At 35.7% G+C, this 23,183-nt stretch overlaps 1 protein-coding gene across 1 annotated transcript; it reads left to right on the forward strand.

Annotated features, from left to right (window-relative positions):
- Positions 1-9,171: 9,171 nt before the first annotated feature.
- LOC129256210 (ATP-binding cassette sub-family C member 9-like) lies at positions 9,172-21,897 on the forward strand. Its single transcript, XM_054894465.2, has 4 exons — positions 9,172-9,313; positions 16,303-16,943; positions 17,269-17,370; positions 18,178-21,897. The coding sequence occupies exons 2-4, from the start codon at positions 16,326-16,328 to the stop codon at positions 18,382-18,384; spliced, it is 927 nt and encodes a 308-aa protein (XP_054750440.2). The 5' UTR covers positions 9,172-9,313; positions 16,303-16,325; the 3' UTR covers positions 18,385-21,897.
- Positions 21,898-23,183: the final 1,286 nt, after the last annotated feature.

Consider the following 23,183-nt stretch of genomic DNA (forward strand, 5'->3'; position numbering starts at 1 on the left):
CCTTCCGAAAAATGATAGAGACCCTCTATTTATCAAGAATTATCGCCCCATATATACCCTCTTAACTGTTGATCATAAGATTTTAGCAAAATGTCTATAGCTAACAGGTTGAAACGTTGTACTTATTCTCTTATCCATTCTGACCAATCTGGATTTTTGAAGGGAAGAAATATAAGTACTAATGTTCGCCTGATTTTAGATATTAGATATTCCCGGTTCAATCGTACTCTTGGATATTGAAAAGGCATTTGACAGTGTTTCCGAAAGGTTTTTAATTCAAACATTACAGCATTTTGATTTTAGTAATAATTTCATAAATTGGATCAAGACTCTGTATTCTTCGCGGCAGACTTACATTTTAAATAATGGATTTTCAACAGACCGTATTTCTATGCAAAGAGGTATCTTTCAAGAATGCCCGATTTCACCATATTTATTTCTTCTTGTCATCGAGATAATGGCTCTTTCTATTCGCCAAAATGATCAAATCAAATGAATTCCTCTTAACGGGCATGAAGCAGAGATTTCTCTTTTTGCAGATGATTCTGTTGTATTTTTGGATGGTTGTAATAATTCTTTTAATCACCTTTTTATACTTTACATTATATTTGGCTTGCATTCTGGATGCAGAATTAATTTATCTAAAACAGAAGCCATCTGGATTGTTTCTAAGCGAAGTTGCCAAGAATTTCCCCTTGCTAATCGGGGAATAACGTGGAAGACAAATACATTTAAATCTTTGGGAATCAATTTTTCACTTAATTTTGATTCACTCTTGATCCCAATCATAAGGTTAAGTTGAAAAGAATGGAACAGACTATTAACTGCTGGCAAATGAGGAATCTTTCTTTGATTGGTAGAATTTGTGTTATCAAGTCTCTTATTTTGCCTCAACTTTTATATCCTTTTTTTCTGTTCTCGGTATCCAAGTTCCTTCTAAATTTCCTTCTAAATTTTATAAGGACTTGAATAAAATGTTTTTTAGATTCATTTGGAAAGGAGGCAAGGACAGGGAAGAAAACTGATGTGCAATGATTATAGCCAATGTGGCCTACGAATGCATATGATAGACCACTATGCATTTGCCCTATAGCTCAAAGGATGTATTGGGTGCAATATCTTCTTGATCATGTTGATGACAGATATACTTCGACATAGAAATATATTGAATTGTCCTTTATGGAATCTTTTCATCAAGATTAAAATATTCTTTGGAAAGCATATGCCCCTGAAAGTGTTTTAAGATCTCTTGGATGTACACAACTTGCTGATTCTTTACGCACCTGCATATAATTATATCGAGAACAAGCCACTTTTGATATCTTTGATTGTAGTTTTTCTGACTTAGGTGCATGTCAGTCATTATGGTTTAACAGATTGATTCGTTCCAAATCCAAACAATATTTTTATTATGGTACATGGTATGATAAAAATGTTCACACGATATCAGATTTGCTTAATCCACCCCTTTTCCTTGCCATAAATTGTTTGAAGAACTAAATCTTGGATTTTAATATACCCCGTTCTGACTGAAGAAAATTTAATTTTCTAATCCAGGATTTCCCCAAAGACTGATGGTTTATTCCCAATCTTCAAAGTGCTGATGTCCATAACTGTGATGATGTTCATCATCACAATTCTCAAATTGATAGGTATAAAAAAATTACCCAGCTACGCATATAATATCTTGAGTGGCAAATTTAGCCCTGACGCACTTTATGAATATTGGAGCAGTATCTTACCCATTCCTGACAATATTTCATGAGAGAAAATACATTGCACTAACTTCAAATGTTCGAAAGACACTAAAATTCGTTCTTTTTATTTTAAAGTTTTTCACAAATGCATTGCTTTTAATGATTTTTCTTTTCAAGATTAAAAGGAAAGATTCCCCTTTGTGTGAATTTTGCAACAAATTCCCTGAAGCATCGGTTCATATATTTTGTGATTGTGAAAAGGTTTCACTCCTGTGGCAAGATTTGTTAACAATTTTAATACAGAAGTTTAATTCCAATTTTACTTTATCTAATTTCAGAAAAATGTTTGGTGATCCGGATGATAAGTTCATATTCTACTTATTTTTATTATTGAAGTACTTCATTTTCATTTGTAAATTCAGCAAAGTTGATCCAAACTTTGGAGCATTTAGATCTTTTGTTAAGAAGCAAAAAGAAATTGAATATTGTGTGGCCAAAAAAAAAAGACACAAACTCGCGGCTCATTTTAAGAAATAGAAGTTTGAATTATAATTTTTGTCATCTGTACATGTATCATTGTATGACTTGTATCCTGTTTACTGTTTAAAAGCATACAAACACTTGCCATCAAAGTTGTGTAAAATATCACGTCTGTGCCATTGCATAAAACATTCCGGTTTATTATTAATATTATTATTATTATATTTGTATTTCTTTCTAATGATGTTATGATTACTTGTAAATAGTTTAATTATGTTTTATTTTTTATTTTTGTTTATACTTTGTCTGTGTTGACCCAATAAAACATATAAATACAAAAAATGCATATTTTTGTCGCTTCTGAGCCTTCACGAGTATTGGGATTATTTTAGACAGCGATTTCTTTTATACTACTGTAGTAACAACATAATACTGATTATCATATAACAAAATGGCGTAATGAGACCCCCCCCCCATAACAACCGTAGCGCGGAGGCGAAATTTCTTTTAAGTCTGAGTTAGCGAAGTAAGCGAGCAAAATTTTTGACTTTTTGATCTATTTTGCTCCTATAGTTTTGACCTATATTCAGAAAATAATACATCTAGCCCCCTTTCCATGCCTTTTCTCTATACATTTTTTCCTGTTTATTCCCCTAAATTTCGAGGCCATTTCCCCCGAAGCTCCCCCTTCTGTAGCCTACGCCAGTCAAAAGTTTATGTTGATAGGGACACCGCAAAAGCTTTCTAATATAATGTAATTATCAAATTTAATGAAGATGTTATAGAACGATGTACAACGATAAAATGTCTTGGAGTTATACTGTCTTGATCAACAATTATCTTGGCCATTCCAAGTTGATACTGTTGTAAAAAGGTGTATGCCAGCCTAGGTATGCTAAAAAGGGCCTTATGTTGACCATGATACTCTTAAGATTCTATACTTGCGTTTAGTCCAGTCTCACCTTCTGTGAAATCTGGGGGCTGCGTTTCAATATGCACCCAGAACGTATAATCAAACTTTAAAAAAAGAGCGACTAGATTAATCCTAAAATGTAATTTTTATACCCCATCAGTGTGGAGGAGCCGTGGTGTAGTGGTTCTGACTCTCGCCTTGTAAACAGATGGTCGTGTGTTCGAATCCCACAGCGGTCTGGCGTGTTACAACCGATAATGTCGCAGCGACGTATAACATGTATAATGTCGCAATTGCGACATTATGCGTTGGATGATTTTGGCATAATGTCACAGTCAACGCATAATGTCGTAGCTTAAATTACTAACGCATAACGTCGCAAGTCTTAACGCATAATGTCGCAGCGGTATTTTATTCAGGAATCGATTCGCAGATAAGATATATGTTTTCACTCAGTAATTCATTCAAGCTCTGCCATCTGAAAGTTTTTGAAAGTGAGTTTGGTGGTACAGGCGCGAATGCAGGGGGGGGGGGGGGTGGCAGTATTGAATTTTGATATCATGATGAAGAGTGGTCACTTTAAATAATTTAATATTTTATCGTTGTTGATGACATTTTAAGAAAGAAATTATATTTCGTATTGTATGAAAAATATAATTTTTAAGCGATAGGTCCTATACAAATCTCCCGTAGGGAAGAGGGGAGCACGTGATAAATTGATAACATGTTGGTACGTAGCGGGAGGGGGCAGAATTAATGCCCTCCCCCCCCCCCCCGGAAAAAAGTGAAAACCTTCCTTTCTTACTGAAGAGTTTCACAAACTTCACTTAAATGTGCACGAAAAAAAGACACACAGAAAAATGTCACAGAAAAAAAACTCACAGAAAAAAAATCTGTGTATGTATTTCTTTAGAAAAATTAAATAACCGGGCATTTCAATGTTTTATACATGCATTGGCAACCTGTTTCGTTTCTCTTCTAAATAACGAGAGCCCATGAGCAGTGGCGGCACCAGGATTTTAAAACTGGTATAGGTGGCAAAGGAAAAGGGATAGAGGGGGATTAAAATCTATTTTTCATGTTTCACAAAATGGAGTGTGAAGCGCGAATAGGGCGCTGGATCAAACTTTTGACAATGTAAACAATGAAAACATATTTTATGTATTATATTAACTCGAGTCCTGAAGCGAATACCGCTGCGACATTATGCGTTAAGACTTGCGACGTTATGCGTTAGTATATATATAGAAAAGCTACGACATTATGCGTTGACTGTGACATTTTTTGGACGCTCTTGGCACATAATGTCGCAATCTGCGACATTATGCGTTGGTGCGACATTATCGGTTGTAACATGGCGCAGAAATGCTCGTTTTCACGCTGTGTCAAGGGGAAAGGGCGAAATCAAACTTACCCTGCGAAACATTTCTCATACATTTCCCGTGCACTTTTAGTCAATTGAAATAAAACGGATACATTCAAGCATTTTGTAACAATTTTGCCACCCAAATTGAAATTTCAACATTTAGTAAGCACAACCTTTAACCTTTTTGTGCCAGCTGGATCTGAGGACATAACTGAATCTGACCAAAGGTTTATATCAGACATCTCCAGCATTTTTTCACTAGGTTTTTATCATTTAAAGTGGGTTTACTTTTCATTTTTCATTTAGTACTTATTTCTCCAAACTTTTCCCGAGCTTGACAATGATTAACAATATGAAAATCAAGCCTAAGCCATTTCATGTAAATCACAGCTCAGTGTAAAGCAAATATCGTCACGATGGCCTCGGTGTGTGGGGGAGTGGGGTGGGGCGCAATGCACCCTTCGAAGTGTTTTGGGCAAGGAAACAAGTTTAAAAAGGTAAAAGATATCTTCAAATCAATTTTACTATCTAAATACCACGTGTTCTTCATGATTAAGGTCTACTTTTCAAAAGTAAGTGGTGCTCACTCAAGCGGAAATATTTTTCGACAGTTTTATCGTCATTTGCTTAAATGGATATGTACCAATGTTAACAAGTGGAAAAATCTTCAGGATATTACAAATGTATAATTTTACAGGATTTTTTCAAAGTGTAAACGTTTTTTTGATACGCACTGTATATATATACACACTGTACAAAATGAAGTGCTATAATTTAGCACTACGAGTGCAGATTTTCTAGTTTAAATTCGAACTAGAAAATCAGCACTCGTAGTGCAGTCACTATACAAGCACTGTAAGTGCTAAATTAGCACTTCATTTTTTACAGTGTAAATATATATATATATATATATATATATATATATATATATATATATATATATATATATATATATATATATAATATATATATATATATACATATATATATATATATATATATATATATATATATATATATATATATATATATATATATATATATATATAAAATATATATATATATACATATATATATATATATATAATATATATATATACATATATATATATATATATATACATACAAAGGGGTCAAGGTGGTCAAAATACTTTTGAGATGTTCAATTATTATGATTAATACACCAGTGTTGACAGCACACCCTTATCATGCTTGTAACGATTCTGGTAAAAAAAATATTTTTTTTAATTGAACTGATGTTATAAGGTCATTTTGGGGGGCAAAAGTGGCTATTATGATCACAAGCTGTTAAATAGGGTCATTAAGACTGATATATTACGAATCATCATAAAATTCTTAACAAGATAGACCTTTAAATGCATTCCCATTTAATAAGGGAAGAAGATAAACACGCTGAAGTCCTCATTTTCCCTACCTATATTTGCTCATTTTATTATGCAAAACTGCGCGAATGCAGTGGCGTAACATGCCGGGGGGGGGGGGGGGCTAGCTGCCCTCTTGCGGATTTCACCGGGAAAATAAAAAAAAACTGGGAAAAGAGGAGGGAGAAAGAGAGAAAGGCAAAGCGAAAGAAATAAAGAAAGAAAGAAAGAAAGAAAGAAAGGAAGAAAAAGTGGAAAGGGAAAAAAGGGAAAGGAAAAAAGTGAAAAGAAAGGGACAGAAAGAAAGAACATAAATAGAGAAAATGGAAGGAAAGCGGGAAAGGAACGAAAGAATATTTGAGAAATTACAAAATATCCTGAAATAGGCTTACATTAGTAAGATTAGCAAGAGATATAAAATAAAAAGATATGGCACAAACATAAAAAAAATCCTGTTCATAACATGATATGACCGGGAAATTTTTGGCTCTTGCCCCCCCCCCCCCCTGGCCACCGACCCCTGTTACGCCCCTGTGCGAATGATCAGTTATGTCTAAAGTACCAAAAATTACCCTTATAAATATGATTTCATGAGGTCAGTGGCGTACCGTTGGTCAAGGCATGGGGGGGGGGCACCAGCAAAAATTTGTAGGCACTCAGAGTGCACGCGAAGCGCGCTTAAATACCAGATATACTGACCAATAGAGATATTTTAAGGACTGTCATTAAACAGATTTGTATCTCACTGATCAAATACCGCGAGCGCGAAGCGCGAGCTGAATTTTTTTAAATATTCATACCTAAAAGGGACATTATAAACAACTTTTTGTAATCATGATAAGTACCTGTCTAACTAAACAAACAATGCGAAGTGTGAGCTGAAATTTGTGTATATATTGACCCCAAACGGACATTTCAAGGACTCTCTTAGGAATTCACGAAGAGCATACATTATCTCACCATGCATAGTCAGTATACGTGAGCGCCAAGCACCTTACTGGTTTTTACACCTAAATACATTATAAAGCACCTTTTGTAGTCATTTCAATCATGAACATGATACGTATCTCACTCATCGAATGTGTTTTTAAAATTTAGACCTGAAGATGGTCATGATTGTGTGTAAGAATTGATGCAAACGCGAAGCGCGAGCTGAAAATTTTTGATATTTTGATCAGATCCGAAACGGCCAGTTTTTAGGAAGTCATGAAGATCAGACATAATCCACTAATACGAACGTAAGCACGGACTGGAAATGTTTTGTATTTAGGCCTTTAAAAGGGGGCAATCACCAGGCCTATAGTCATGAAAAAGAAGCATAATTATCACTACATAAAACAATAATAAAGTGCGAGGGAATATAATTATATAAGGCGTTTATCTACATTTGCCACTCTCGACCCATGCAAATGTAGTAAATGGGTACCCTGTAGGAAGAAATTCCTTGAATGCTCGATGCGCCCGTTCAGGGTAGCCGTGCTTAAGCCGGGTAGACTCTTGTCGAGGCCCTGGCGGCTGCTTCCCGAGCGAAGCGAGGGATTTCCTAATTCGCGAAGCGAATTAGGCCTGGCGCGAGCCTGGCGCGGCCTGTCTCGCGGCGCTCTGCTTCGCTCTCTCCCTTGCTTCGCCATGTTCACTCGGAAAGCAGCCGACAGGGCCTCGACAAGAGGCTAGGGTAATAGTATGCAGCGCTTAGAAACATTTGTATTAAGCGCTATATAAATGTTGCATAATATTATTATTATTATATATTTGGTGTATATTGACTTGAAAACGGGATGTATAGTACAACATGATTATAATATCTTATTAAACTGACAATGCGAGCACTATATAGGAATGATGAACACAATATGGCCTACGCAAATTATGTTTCAAGTTATGAAAAAATATTTTTTAATTTAATGTGATATAGCATAATAAAATATGCAATAACATGTTCTTCCCCCACTACGTTTCTCTTTCTCTCTCCCTCTTTTTTTCCTTTCCCCCGCTTTTTTTTTTGGCCAGCCGATGGGGGGGGGGGGGGGGCACGTGCCCCCCGTAGTTACCTCACTCTGTAAAGATATAATATAATCACAATTCTGATCAAGACTTTTTATTCATTGATAGTGTTAACACATTTCCGGACAAAAAAATCATGATAATGGTCCTTTTTTGTCAATATATGGCCAAAATGACCACTACTATTGTGATTTGGCAAATGAAACCACTTTATCTTGAATGGGTGCATTTGCACTTTTAAGGATAGACCGGGATGATAGATCATTTTAATTGGATGTGGTCACAAAAATATTATGTTAGTGTTGAAGGTCAAGTTTACCCCAGAAGTTGAATCAATAGAGAAAAATCAAACGAGCATAACGCTGAAAATTTCATCAAAATTTCGCTTATTTTTCACAAAACAGTTACATACACAACTCAGTGATACGCAAATGAGAGAATCGATGATATCCCACACTCATTTTTTCGTTTGTTTGTTATTGTTTGAATCATACAATAATTAAATTTTTACTGATTTGACATAATTTAAGGACCATCTTGTTTGAACTACAGAATGTTAAAACAACTTTGGTAATTCCACATGTTCAGGGAGGAATAAACATTTTGTTTCACATGACAATGAGGAGAAAATAATTATTAGAATAATTCATATTTCATGCAATTAATGAAATACAACAGAAACAGTGAGTGGATGATCCTCATTTGCATACTGACCAGGGGAGCGTTTCATCAATATTTTCATGCGACAAGTTGTCAGATCTGACATCTTTCCATGATTTTGATTGGCTGAGAGGCACTGTTCCTATGGTAACTGTCATATAAAATGGGACTTGTCGGATGAAACGTCCGACAAGTCCTTTCATGAAACGCCCCCCAGGATGTGAATATATTACTGTTTTGTGAAATTCAGCGAAACTTAGAAGTGTCATTTATAACGGTCATAACTTTCTTATTTTACATCTGATTTTGATGAAATTTTTAGTGTTATGCTTATATTATTTTTCGCTTTTTATTAAAACCAATTTTTTGTTGGGGTGGACTTGTCCTTTAAGGGACTAATTTCCAAAGAGTGGTCAAAATTGTTATTTTTGGTCAAAAATGGGTCAAAATGGCCGAAATGTCATGAGGATGCTCCCAAAGACTCACATTCTCTGAATCAGCACATTTTATCACAGATATTCAACCTTCCCCACCAAAAATTCTGAATAAAGCCCCCGAGATCTCCCAGACCATGGAGTATAGGTTCATGCCCAGACTAAACCCCGATCAAACACCAACCCTCCGACGGTACTGGGCCCGTTGCAGAAAGAATTGCAATCATTTGTAACTCTAAAAATCAAGCGTACCGGTACTAGGATCGGAGCTAGCTCGGAGTGCAGATTATATTACGCAATAGTGCTGTGTCACTGTATTGCTGCGACAAGGTCGGACACTAGTAATGACGACTGTCATATTTTTGCAAAGAATTTAGGTAAGGAAATGTTATGAATACTTTGTTAAGAATTGATATGGGAGTGAGTGAGCGAAAATGGTGATATTTTTTAAATGAAACTGCAAATGAAACTTGTCTTTAGTTAGCTTTAGATATATTTAAACTAACGTTAGCCTCGGTCAGTTAGTCCTCGCCTCGCACAACTCGGGCGCTTCATCATGATCACCTCGATCCGCGCCGACGATCGTGCCGCGGTGCGGCGCCTGGGCAGATTGTGTTGACAGTATGAGTAGGATGGGGGGTCGGGTGTCCGGACACTATATTTTTGAAGCCTTCTTTTTTGTCTTTTGATTACACTAAAAATGCCATATGGGCATAATCGTGAAATAGTCCCCAAATCCAAAAATAGGGATTATTAGGATCACACATACCAGAACGCATGAAAACCACTAGACAGGAATAACCGTCGTTTCTGGGGATTTATTCAACAATTTCTGACATTTTACTGTAATCCCCATTTACCGACGGTAGGGTGTACGTGTGGGCTCGCATGTGTTCTCATTCCCTCCCTTTTGTCAATTCACAGTCCAAAGTTTGATGTAATTTTACACATCAAATATACAATCTAAGGATGTATAAACAACAAACTTTTAAAACTTGATATGTCAATGTTTGAATACTTTAAACGATATAGATGAAAAAGGCATGAAAAATATACTTTACCGATGTTTAATTGGGTTGAACACGTCAAAATGGCAGCCAAACTATAAAATATTTACAAACGAACGTCAACAATCACGAATGTGATATCGATATTGCTTTCGATATTATACGATCTGCTCCATATGCGAACGAAACCGAAGATAAACGATACTACTTGTATGATGGGGTGTCCAAACTTCGCGCACATTTCAAAAATATTCATCAGGCTTAAATTTTGTCACAAAATATTCATAATTTATACAAAACCAATTCAAGAAATAGTTACCACATTGACAGCAAGATCGTAAACTATAAAATCATTGACAAAAATGTGAAGAAGGTCAAGGGGTTTCGCCGGTGTCGCGATCTCAAAATTCTATTCCGATCGACGGATGCGCGCTGTGCTGGAAAACCGTTCTGAAAAAGTGTGACCTAACTTCGCGGACAAAAGTTTTTGAGGAGATTGTAACACAAACTCAAGCTCAAAAGGTGAGATATTTATATCAAATTGACGACAAAATGCCATAGAATTAGTCAGTACCACAATGAACTCACATTTTTGATGATATCTGCTTGCAAAAGGATGATGCTTGTTGAGAATATAAAAATTCTTCGGAACGAGCGCTAACGCTGACAAATTTGCCGATCTTTTGACAATATTTTCATGAATACTGAACTCATCCTGAAGAAAGTTATCCCAAAGGGTAATTTTACGTCGCTTTTCACGTTGATGATGTCAGATTTTAAGGTTATTGGCTAGTTTTTTAGATAATGACCGTCCGCGAAGTATGGACACGCGCGAAGTTTGGACTCACTGCCATACTAGTACTAGTACTAGTTATAATCGCGATATATCGATTCGAGACATTAAGTTAATAACGATAATGACGTCATTCAAGATGGCAACTTGCAAGAAAAACCGTCAGGTCAGGTGAAAATGTCTTAGATGACAGATTTCTCAATCATCCAGAGGATTTTTTTCAATAACTCCGGCCCAAGGTATGCAATTACTTAAGTTATTTATATTTCCCTGATAATGGAAACCATGAAACTTTCAATTTTGCTTAAAAAACAGTTTTAAATCGCGATTTATAAAACGCTAGTTCACTATACGTTGGCTGTAGGTACGGGGCCCCATCCCCTTCAGTCTATGTATGGTGAGTGGAGCCAACGTAGTTCAGCGGAACAACCAAAATACAGAGACTGAAGCTTTTGGTCTAGAAAACCACTTCCTTTCTCCAGAACACAGTCCCCATAACTCTTACTCTCTCACAGCTCGAGAACTTGCGAAACGATAACACACACAAATGAAACACACTTTCTCTCCCTATTATATACTCGTGATACAGTCCCCACTCTACGGGAAATCAAGTTTGATTTTCATGGCGGTGGGGACAGTTTCAACAGTATACCGGTAGTATACTCGTGATACAGTCCCCGCGCTATGGGATAATAATAATGATAATAACAATAATGATAATTATGATTAAATAATAATAATAATTATGATAAAATAATAATAATGATAAAATGATAATATAATATGATGATGACAATAATAATAATAATTCCCGACGGTTTTGAATGAGTCTTCCTTGTCAAGTTGCACTGGGAAACTGTCCCCATCCCCTTGTCGAACGAGCACGATTTTATGTTGTGAGGCTGAGGGGACGGTATCACGAGTATAATATACTGTTGGAGCTATCCCCACTGCGTGCCAAATGAAATGTGTATCCCATAACGTGGGGATTGTATCACGAGTATAGCTATACTGTTTGAACTGTCCCCACTGCGTGCAAAGTAAACTGTGTATCCCATAGCGCGGGGACTGTATCACGAGTATACTATACTGTTGAAACTGTCCCCACCGCCGTGAAAATCAAACTTGATTTCCCGTAGAGTGGGGACTGTATCACGAGTATATAATAGGGAGAGAACCCAAGTGTAAGTGTGTTTCATTTGTGTGTGTTATCATTTCGCAAGTTCTCTGTTCTCGAGCTGTGCGAATCTAATAATCCCCATTTTTGGATTTGGGGACTATTTCACGATTATGCCATAACTGCCAAAATATGAATTCAATAGTTGTAGGGCCCCTAATCATCTTCTATTTTGTTCTCTATAATATTTCCTAACATTTTGTACTAAAAATTGATGAAACTTAACTTAATTGTAAATTTTTTCAAATAAATGACTTTCTAAAAGTAAAATTGATCGTCCGGACACACAACAACTGGGTACATGTATATGATGGAGAGACCTACCTCAAGTAATGGTCGTGGAGGCCAGGAGGCTCCATTACCATGATTACCGTAGGCCTACATACTTCACTACCGCTACACTACATACGCCATGATTGTGTCTCTAGAGTCTAGTTGCTAACATTCTTAAACTTAATTTCTTGTACATTCTTTCTAGACAGCTGGCAGCCATCTGTTTCGAGGAGACTTTAACATTTTGTTATTTTTCTGAATTCTCCTCATACTCAGATGGCTCGCGATCGTGCATCGGCTTCCTAGTATTAGGGGGTTTGCAATGCAAAAAACTTCCGGACGGGCTCTTTGATTTTTCACTCTATTCTAGATAATTACATAAAAAGAACTAGTACGGTAGATCCCAGCTCAGTAAAGTTGATTATTCCCTTTTGGCCCTAAAAGCACCTTCGTGAAAATATACATGTGGGCATTTTCACGGTAACTGACATTACACGGCACAATGTTTTCACACCTTCCATTGTGTGTATCTCTAAAACAACAAATTATGGGAGCTTGCTTTTGATAGAGTTAATAAAGTGAACCTTGATGTATACTCTGATACTAAGTTTTCCTATGTAACCACATTTCTTTACGCATCAGCAAGCAAAAATGTGTCGGTAACTGACATTACACAAAAGGACATGCAATTTCAGGGTGTTCATTAAAATTGAAATATCTCATGTCCCTGAGTAGATAGAGAAATAATTTGAATATGTAAATATACCTCCGTTACTAGGTTAAGATGTGTCAAAATATTAAACAATTCGTTTTTGTCTTTTGGGGACTATGATAATTTTTCCACAACCATGCTGGTAACTGACATTACGGTAACTGACATTACACTTAATTTGCCATAGAGATAACACATGGAAGTCAAATGTGTGGAATCATTGCATTGTATCTTCTGTGCAGGGCTTCACATGAAAGTGAGCTTGATGTGGAAGTATACCCGAGTTTTTAGGAACATTTCAATGAAAAAACTTTTTCTTTTTCTTAATTCCTTTCTTTGATTTGAACATTTTTATCATTACTTGTCGGTAACTGACAATACACATTAACATTATCCAGTGCTATATGATTTTCAAAGGCATAATTTTCTTGGTACTTATATGTAAGGCTTTTTAAAATCATAAGAGTTTCATAATACTTCACATTTTTAATTATCAAAAGATAAGAAATGTATGTTTTACTTACCGGGGGGGGGGGGGGGGGGTGGGGTCATAGCAGCTACATGTTTTCCTATAGTAATTTAATATTGCATTGACTGTACACATGGATTTTTCTGACTATACACCCATAATATATTCACCAGTTTTATATTGACTTTTTAAACCTTTTCCTTCTCCAACCTCCCCCTCCCCTCAAAAAAGGCAAAATGAATAAGGGTCTCCTCCCCTAGGCTACATGTACCCCTCCCCCGAATCTCATGCAGCCATGTAGTTTTAGTGATTTCTATTCTGGTCAGTGCAAGCAATGCTTCTTCAATCTGTCGGATTTCAATTCTCTTCATAATTTGTTTAATCATTTTCTTTGCTAATTTCATTTATAAGCTGTCAACAAAAAATAAACTCCAGCTTCTAAACTGAAACTGAACTATTTGTAAATTAGAAAAAAACACCACAGTTTTAGTAGATCCATGCAACATTGATCAGAACTGTCAAATTTCACTTTTCATCTATACTTGTAAACCAAAAACAAAATTGTATCACACATCCACACTACTAACAGGTATAAAATCCAGGAATTTACTTTTAGCGAGGCAATACTCAAAGGAATCCTAGAAACAAAAAAAAAAGGGACCCTGGAAATCCCCTTCATCACAATGTTAAGCTTAGAAAATGTTGCAGATTTAGGCAAAAGGTTGGGAAAAGTACCCCCTACCCCCCCCCCCCCCCCCCCCGGAAAACCAAACAAAAAATTGTCTGATACAAACAATTAGGTACTTGGTAAAGTGCATACATGTACAAAAACATTTCATAGTAATTTTTTTTTGCACGATGGGAATGCAACTGATTTAGCCCCCCTTTATGATCTCGGCTGTCGATCGCGCGATCGCAACGAAAATTGGCACGTGCATTACCCATGGCATTATCTACAAAACTATAAAATCAAATTCTGCAGAAAATCTCATTGCTGATTAATTATGCTAATTTATGCGTAAAATCATAAGTTTGATCTAATTAATAAAATAATGACCCTAAAATGCTAATTTTTGTTTCACATACTCTAGATAAGCATCTGATCAAATTTCTTTTTCAGAAATTTCAACATCACATTTATTTTCTTATGTATTCTATTGTTTTCTAAATTTCTTTTGTATTTCTTTGTTTTTTTGACTTTTTGTTTTTTATTGTTTTTTCAATGGAAATTGTCAAGGAATTTATTTTGGCCCTATACAAGATAAAATTAATTGATTTTAGCAGTAAAAGGAAAAATAATGATACATTTTATGAATTTTGGCTGAAAACACTATTTGCATTGGATTTGTACACAAATTCACGTTTTTTTGAGTAATTTTGGGTCTGCATGCACTTACAAAATGTTGCGTAATTTCGGAACCGTGTACCCGGGGTCACAATTTTGGTCTCAAAAGTTGCTCGAGACTTGAAGGTAAAAAGTCAGCTAGCGACGCGGTCAAAAACATTCGAGCAGTGGATTTATCGCGAAAAATGTCGAGGGGGGGGGCTGAGCCCCCCCCCCCCAGTCTTCTTAGGGTTAAATAACAAGTATACAATATTTCTTCACCATAAAATTGACCACATATTTGTATTTCAATATTGGTAACCAACGTTTTATCATGGTAACTGACATTACATCTCGGTAACTGACATTACATTTTCCACTTGGTAACTGACATTACATATATTTAATGGTACCCTATTGCTTCATTGTTAATTGGTAATCTTTAATTTTGGTGTAGAAGGGAGGGGTGTTACCTAGAGAGGAAATCTACCAAGTTTCATATAATATATCCTCTTTTCCAGGAAATGAGAAAAAAAAGTTCATGTTTTCGGTAACTGACATTACATACCATATCACATACTTCATCAATGTTTTTTTATCAGATGAATGATTACTGGTGTTTCTTTCTGTGGGATTTTAAAAAGTATTATAATAGCAAGCTAAATCAAAGGCGAAAACATCATGATCAAACCTGTTCTTTAAAAATCTGTCAAAACAAAATATGTATCAATATACTATTTTCAACACTAATTTTTATCCATACTTTGGCAGCCATTTTGAAATAAAAAATGGCTGCCAGAGTCGGAAAAAATTTTTGTCTCAGAAACTTCAGGTCTTGATTTATTAAAAAACATAAAGCATTTGACATGAATATCAACTTTATTTTTTTGCCTCTGTGTCCATCTGTGGTGAAAATGCCCATGTAAACTTATAATTAAAAGGAAAAAAAAAAGCAGTGACTTGTAGTTCGGCTGACGTAAACTCCCAGTCTATCCGATGGTGTTATAATGCACAAACATATAGCCGTTGGAAAAACTTTCGGGTCAAAACCATTGGCCAATCAGATCATCCCTTCTATATCGGGTTGGATTGCATGTCTCAACATTGGTGATTTGAAGCCGGTTCGCAGTTCCCCACACCTATTTATTCACTGCCGAATCCAAAATAGCAGACGCAAATTGTGCATGACCAGCTTCAAATCCCCTATTTTGAGATATTTACAAGAAAGGGCAAGGAGTGAGTCTGTGTCCGATGGTAGAGTACACTTAATGTTTTTTTTTACATGACGTGTTGCCTTTTTTACCAAAAAGTGACACAGTTTGTCACTGGTTTTTGAGAGCGAGTATTTATTGCCCGATGGTTCGGGTAGGTGTAGCGGAGGGTAGCAGTAGTGAAGTGTAGTGGAGCCTAAACAAACCATCGCCTGAGGTAGTATCGTGATTTCTGATGAGATTTCAATTAGCTTCGATTAAGTTGTTCATCATATGAAGCATTAAATATAATTATTCATTTTTCAAAAGTCATGATTGTAAGATTAGAATGTAGGTAATATTTTGTTGAAAGACTCTTGTAATTATTATTATTAATATTATTTATATAATTTTTTTGTAGATGTGACATTGTTGAAGGTAGTCATGGGGTCAGACAGCTGGGAGTGGTTTTGTGGGGTCAACAGTTCTGACCTCCACTTCTTTGATGGCTTTGCTTGGAATAAGGACCACATAGCAAACAACACATGCTTTTCAGATGCACTGGATGCTGCCCCACACGCAGTCTTTCTTGTCGCCTTCAGTTTTTTGCTCTTTGTTATGGGATGCTGTACAGGGTACCGAGCTATCAACACCAAGTATCTCCTTCGCTATAAAGGTCATGCCTATAAATGGATGCTTCTTGGTATTCTTCTCCTTGTCCATTTAACTTCCATTATTGAAGGGATTTTAACAGATGAAAACTACATAAATGGAAGTCAACCAACACAGCCACATTTTTACCTGCCTTCAATCACAGCATTTGTGGCATCATTTATGTCTCTGATTTTCTACCATCACATGGAGTTATGGCAGTGTGCTAGTATGTCATTGATTTTAATGCTGTACTGGACTCTTGCTATCCTGGGCGAAGTAGCTGTTCTCTTAAACCTGATCAGTCTTGGCCAAACTGGTTATGACTGCATGAGGTTTGATCTTACCATCTGTACCCTTGTACTTTATGGCCTGATTCTCTTGCTAGAGTTCAACATCATCAGAATTAATGTAAGTCATGAAATAGTTTAATCCATTTTGCATTCTTATTTATCATCTTAAAATTGAATATCTATGACAGTCATCATTTTGATTAAGTGGTTGCATAAATAGAAATCATATTTTGAAGTGTTAAAATTGAGACCAAACTTTTAATTCTAGACAAGTTATTTTGTACTCATTTGTATTGATTTTACTATTCTTTACTATACCCTATGAAGAGCAGTAATGCTGAAAAGATCTTTAGATAATGTAATAGGTATGAAATTTATTTACACATATACATTCCTGCAGTTTCAACTTTCTCTACTTGATTACTTCTTGTGTGTAAATGTAGGTTTGTGGATGTTGCCAGAATGGAGAGAGTAAATCATTACCCAAGGACCTAAGAGGATTAGACATGTATTACCTCGATCAACATGTGAATCTTCTCTCACAGGTATACAATGATATCTTTAAATGGTACTATGGTCTTTAAACATAAAGTTTAAATGGTCAAGAGTTTATCATAGATGCTCTACATAGAGCTCTGCTTTACATAGAGCTCTGGGGCCGATTGCACGAAAGGGTCTTTCCAAAGATTGTCTTTTGTGTCGCCCATCTTTTATGATACGCTGTATGCGGGATATTTCTAAAATATGTGATAAACAAATAAAATTTGTTATCTAGCATTTAAATCAATTTGTATACATTTTCATGATATATCACACCATTTTATAATGAATAAAATTTGTTTGCAGGTAATTTATTTAAAATGCATTTCACATGGCGCATCATAATAAATGGGCGACACGAAAGACGGTTCTTGCAAAGACCCTTTCATGCAATTGGCCCCAGCTTTACAATTTACTTTCCTTCACAATTACCTTTACTCACAGCACACATGTACATACATGTTAATAGGTCCCCTCCCCTACCACTGCTATAAACCATGCATCTATTGTTATTTATGTCTTCACAAAAAATCACTTGAGTCAAATGGGCACTTTGTGCATCATGAAATGTACCATCTTAAACTTATATGTTGCCAGAAATGTCAGTTGTCTCCCTTTAATTGCAGTGACACTATACCAAAGGACAGGGATTGTGAATATTTATTTGAAATTCATATATTGTTTTCCGATAAATCCCCCAAAACAACTTTGTAGCCTTACCTAAAAAATTATGGCTTCTATTACTAAGTCCCTGCTTATGCTACTGGCAACATCATTATAACTAAAATTATTTTCATTGTATTTCTTCTTAGGTAACATACTGGTGGTTAAACTGGTTATTGAAGTTGGGTTACAAACGTCCACTGGAAATGTCAGATCTGGGTGATCTACCACTTATCCATGAATCTAACTACAACCATAACAGATTCAGAGACGTCTTTGAAAAAGAAAAGGCAAGTTTTGACATTCTTAAGAACATTTTTCTTAATCAATTTCTTGATTTAATTTTTTATTTTTAACAGACATATTTGGCTTTATCCTCCCTTCCAAATATCCTTTCTCTCTTGTCTCTCGTCTTTGTCTCCTGTCAGTTTGAGTTATTAAACAGGGGCCCGTTTCTCAACACCTGGATAAGTTAGTCCTATCTTTATTCACCAACCACGGAGTTAGTTCTAATCTTACTAAACCCGTTTCACGAAGGGCTTCCTAACTAGAATCCCTTGATATCAATACTATTGGTAAAAAGAGCAGACGAGACGTAGCCTTAGTCACAAAATAGCGTAATTAAGAAAAAGAAAAATTATGATAAAATTGCAAATATCGTGATGAATTTGGAAATACATCTTTTCAAAATAATAGCAGAGGTAAATTATGCATCATACATACTTAAACCATGGAGACTAGAGCATTCAATTGACGAGAAAATGAAATCACATGTGGAAGTTGAGATCGGTACCCCTGGGATATCAAATTTTGATAGTTTGCGAAAGTAAATCATAATGGGTTTATTTACAGAATGATGATAATTATACGTTTTTTTTAATGATTCCAAACATCATCAAAATATAGTTTAATATAAATTTTTTTAATCTTTAGACATTGAAATATACGATTTCACAAATTATATGCATTAATTAGAGATTTACCCTAATGTTAATAGGGGTCTAGAAACGACAAATACGGCTCCAGTTATCGATGGCCTGACATGGTAGAATCTGTATTGATTCAATTATTTTACTATTTCAAAATATGAATGGTTTTGTGGCATTTTACAAACAGTTTGTATAGTTTCTTTGTAAATATCATTGAATGATCTATCCCATTGTTTTGTGATGTAATTTCAACTTCTATGATTGATTACGCAAGATTATGATTTTCAAATTGTGAGGTACTTTTGCTTGTCATAGTCTAGCCCACATGATGCCACTACGTCATTAAGAAAGAACTTTATAATATGTACGGAGTTGTCATAAATATTTAGTGAGGTTGTTGTACCTGATCTTGGCAATGAGGGCTTCGTGAAACGGTTGGCGGACAAGAAGCTCACTATCTTTGATTTTTTAAAGAAGTTAGACTTATGACGGTGTTGAGAAACAAGCCCCAGAGACTACTGCTAATGCCGGGCACTAGTCCAAATCAAGGCACCAATGAGATAAAAAATTATATTTTGCATATGCCTCAGTGTTCTTGCAATCTCTGTGCAAGTAGATTGTGATCTTGACCCAATTCGCTTGATTGCAGCCACATTCTTGCCTACATGTATGAAAAGCTTTCTTAACAATGGCAGTCTCTGTTACAGAAATTTTGTGAATTTTTAGACTTAGTACATGTATATGAGCAAAAAAAACCTTCTTTCATTTCTTTATATTTTCAAGGTTTGAGAATTTTGTGCAAACCTAACACATTGATCGCTCTGTAAAGATTTTTTTAAAATTCATTTTCAATCAGTAAAGTTAAGTAGATCATACACTCCCACAAGCCAATTTTTCTGCCTATTAATAAGTCCCTGGATATACCAGTTCTGAGTGTTCTCATGTAAAATGTAGTTTATGAATATTCACGAGTGCACTGTTGTGTACGTTCACTTCCATGCTGTTTTGTCTGATAGACTGGTTCACTGCAGCCGTGGAGTATAAATACTGATGAGAGCTCTGATTGTTTCTATGTACTATTACAATGTATGAGTGTATCAAGGTTGCAGTGTATAATTTCAAATTCTTTTCTCTGATGACAGCTATTAGCCCAGGCAACCGCGTAGCCAGGATTTCATTTTGGAGGGGGCGGTAAATGCACGCGAAGCGTGCCAACACTTACAGAGTGCGCGAAGCGCGCTCCCTAGGGGGTGGGTGCAGGGAGGGGGGAGTGGGAGCTTCCCCCTCCCGCGTGAAGCTTTCGGTGTTTCATAAATTAAAATAAAAAGGAGCCGCATCCCTTGTCTCTAGTACATGTACCTATATCAGCTCCAATTCAGTTGACTATATTGTGATTTTGAACTTTGTTTTCAAAAGTGATTGTAAAACGAACAAAGGATAAAATGGAGAAAATTTAAATAATATTAACCCCGCGCGAAGCGCGGAAGCTAAAGCGTTTTATTTTATTTTTTGCAAAGAAAATGGTCCCGAGAAAAGGTTATTTTCTAAGTTATATTGAATACTTCCCTTGGAAAGATCAGATTTGATTACAAACAATTTAGCGACAGTGCATATCTTAACTCGCAAAACAGAGGAGAAGAAGGATATTTGCTGGGAGGAAGGTATTCCTCCCCGCGCAGAGCAATGAAACTCTGAGTCTGAAATTTCAAAGGGCGGACGTTTCATCAAATGCAGATATTTCTAATACCCCCATCAGCTCTAATCCAATTAATTTTCTAAGATTATTGAACTTCATTACAAGGAAAATAGTGCGCAAAAAGTTGAAACTTCTGTGATTATTGAAATTATATAAAACAGGATGATGTAAAATTTCTTTCACTTATCCTGATGCGCTTCACTTTGAATGATAAAGAAACTTAAGTGTCATTCAAAATTTCAAACTGAGGGCGCAAAACAGGACAGGAGATGAATGTGCAGGGAAATGACATAAAGTTGAATAGAATTTGATTAAAAAATTGTACTTTTTAAAATTTAATACGACACAAATTTTATACCTTCCTCTTTTTAAATTAGGAACCTGTTTGCCCCCAAATTATGGTTGTTTAGTAATGAGCTGAAAAGCGGGAGAAGTTGCCTATATGGAGATGACGGCAGAAATTGAGATAAAGATTTTACCCGCCAGGAGCCGACCCGACCAGAAGTTGCGCGATCAATTAAAAAAAAAGATAAATTCATATACTTCGGCCTAACCTTACTCTAATTTCATGCCCTAATGTATACATTTGAACTTTAACTTGCAAGAAACACATATAGCTGAGGTGGAAAAACAAGGTTAGAGAAATGGTGAGGGAAACAAAGGAGAACTGCAATATTGTCATTTAACCGCGCACAGCGCGGAAGCAAAATTCATATATATAAATTTAAAGCAAGAGTCACAGAGTTTCTTTTTTGAGAAAAAAATTAAGAATAAAAAGAAAAACCCACAAAGCTACCTTTCCTCCCTTCGCTTTTCCTTTTCTCTCTTTTTTCCCTTCTTTTTTTCTTTTTGGGGACGTTGTTTTTTTGGGGGGCGACAGCCCCCACTGCCCCCCCTGGCTACGCGCCTGAGCCCAGGGCCCTTGTCATGTCCAAACCCTAGGCTGGGGGGGGGGTCCAAATTGGGAAAAGATTTTTCCTCAATGTTTCCTGACTTTTCTTTCAAGTCTAATTTCACAAGTCACCACAACTCCCACTTATGTTTTTTTTTAAAGAATATGTTACATTTTGTAAGTGCTTGTCAGACTCAAACTTTTAAAAAAATTTGTCATATGAACAAAAATTACAAATTCTGTTTCTAGCCAATTTCTTAAATTGATTGTTATTTTTACTTTTACTAATTGAAATCAAGGAAACTCATCTTCTTAATGTTTATTGAAAAAAGAGAGAAATTCTATTAAATCGAACAATGAAATAATGAAACCAAAAATTATCCTACAGGTGTACTTGGACTTTTATTTCTGGATTTAGAGCAGAATTCTTATTTCACACCTGTTTGTATAGTCAATACCATGCAATAAAAGAAAATAACTGCAATTTCTTAGATTATTCCATAGGCGTCATGCATGCCAATCTTTGGCGCAGTCACCATTGAAGTTCCTATAAAGACCACCCCCCCCCTTCCTGGCTGTATACCAATAGACTATCCTGGTTTGGGGTAACATCACACTTGCCAAGCCAACCATGCTTTTTGATTACATACATGTAATACTGTCCTATTGATTGGGTTAACTCACATTAATTACAAAACCTTATGAGAACAGAAAGCAGAGTAAGACACCATTCTCATTAAGCTTAATTCTCATTATACTTTCTAAAACTAGTTAACTGGAAATGGAAATCGGTTCAGGAAACCAGTTTTGAAGATTGCTTTGCCAGCGTTCCCAAAATATCCGAAGATCACTTCCCGAAGAATGGTTGTGTCTTCACTTACGCTAAAACCAGTTTAATGAGGCAAAGTGATCTTGAAAACTACATCACGAGGTGGTTTTCTATACTGGTTTGTAAGATCACATCCAAGACCGCTTTGACCTTTCTCTTTACACGTCTAATTAGTTTCAAGTAAACTAGTTTTAGGGCGGTATTGAGAACGGGGTCTAAGTGTAATATGATACATATCCATGTACGTACATGTAGGTGGGGCTAACTTGCCATGTTGGTTTGGCCCTAACTAATGAGGTTAAAGGAAAATATGGGTCTTGATACTAATAATAATCATTCATAAGACTTGTCAGCGCACTTTCCATCTTAGATGTTCAAGGCGCTTCAGAGCATGTTCGAATACATGTACGAAATTTAACAATGGAAAGAATATAATTTATTATAAATGGGTAAAAATGTTTATTGTATTTATGAATGACTTGCATTCATTGGTGAATGGACTTTGAATCCAATGAACAATAGAACTTTGAGGTGAAAGTCTATCTCAAGTTCTCAACGTTCTAAAATTATGCATTTTTGTGTGTTATTCATCCATTTATATTTATTTCATTTATTGACATATTAACTTACGTTGTTCATCTGGCCAAACATATTAACAAGACCAGGGGCAGTATTCTGAGGCCATTTTATCTTAAAATCTTTTATTTTATCTTTAAAGACGAATTTGGTATCCAGAAATTTGAAGAAATGATACTGTATTTCATTTGAGATAAGTTTTTGTCTTTCATATTTTAAGATGATACACAACA

Source organism: Lytechinus pictus, chromosome 3, assembly GCF_037042905.1.
Source record: "Lytechinus pictus isolate F3 Inbred chromosome 3, Lp3.0, whole genome shotgun sequence".
Classification (NCBI taxonomy): Eukaryota; Metazoa; Echinodermata; class Echinoidea; order Temnopleuroida; family Toxopneustidae; genus Lytechinus; species Lytechinus pictus.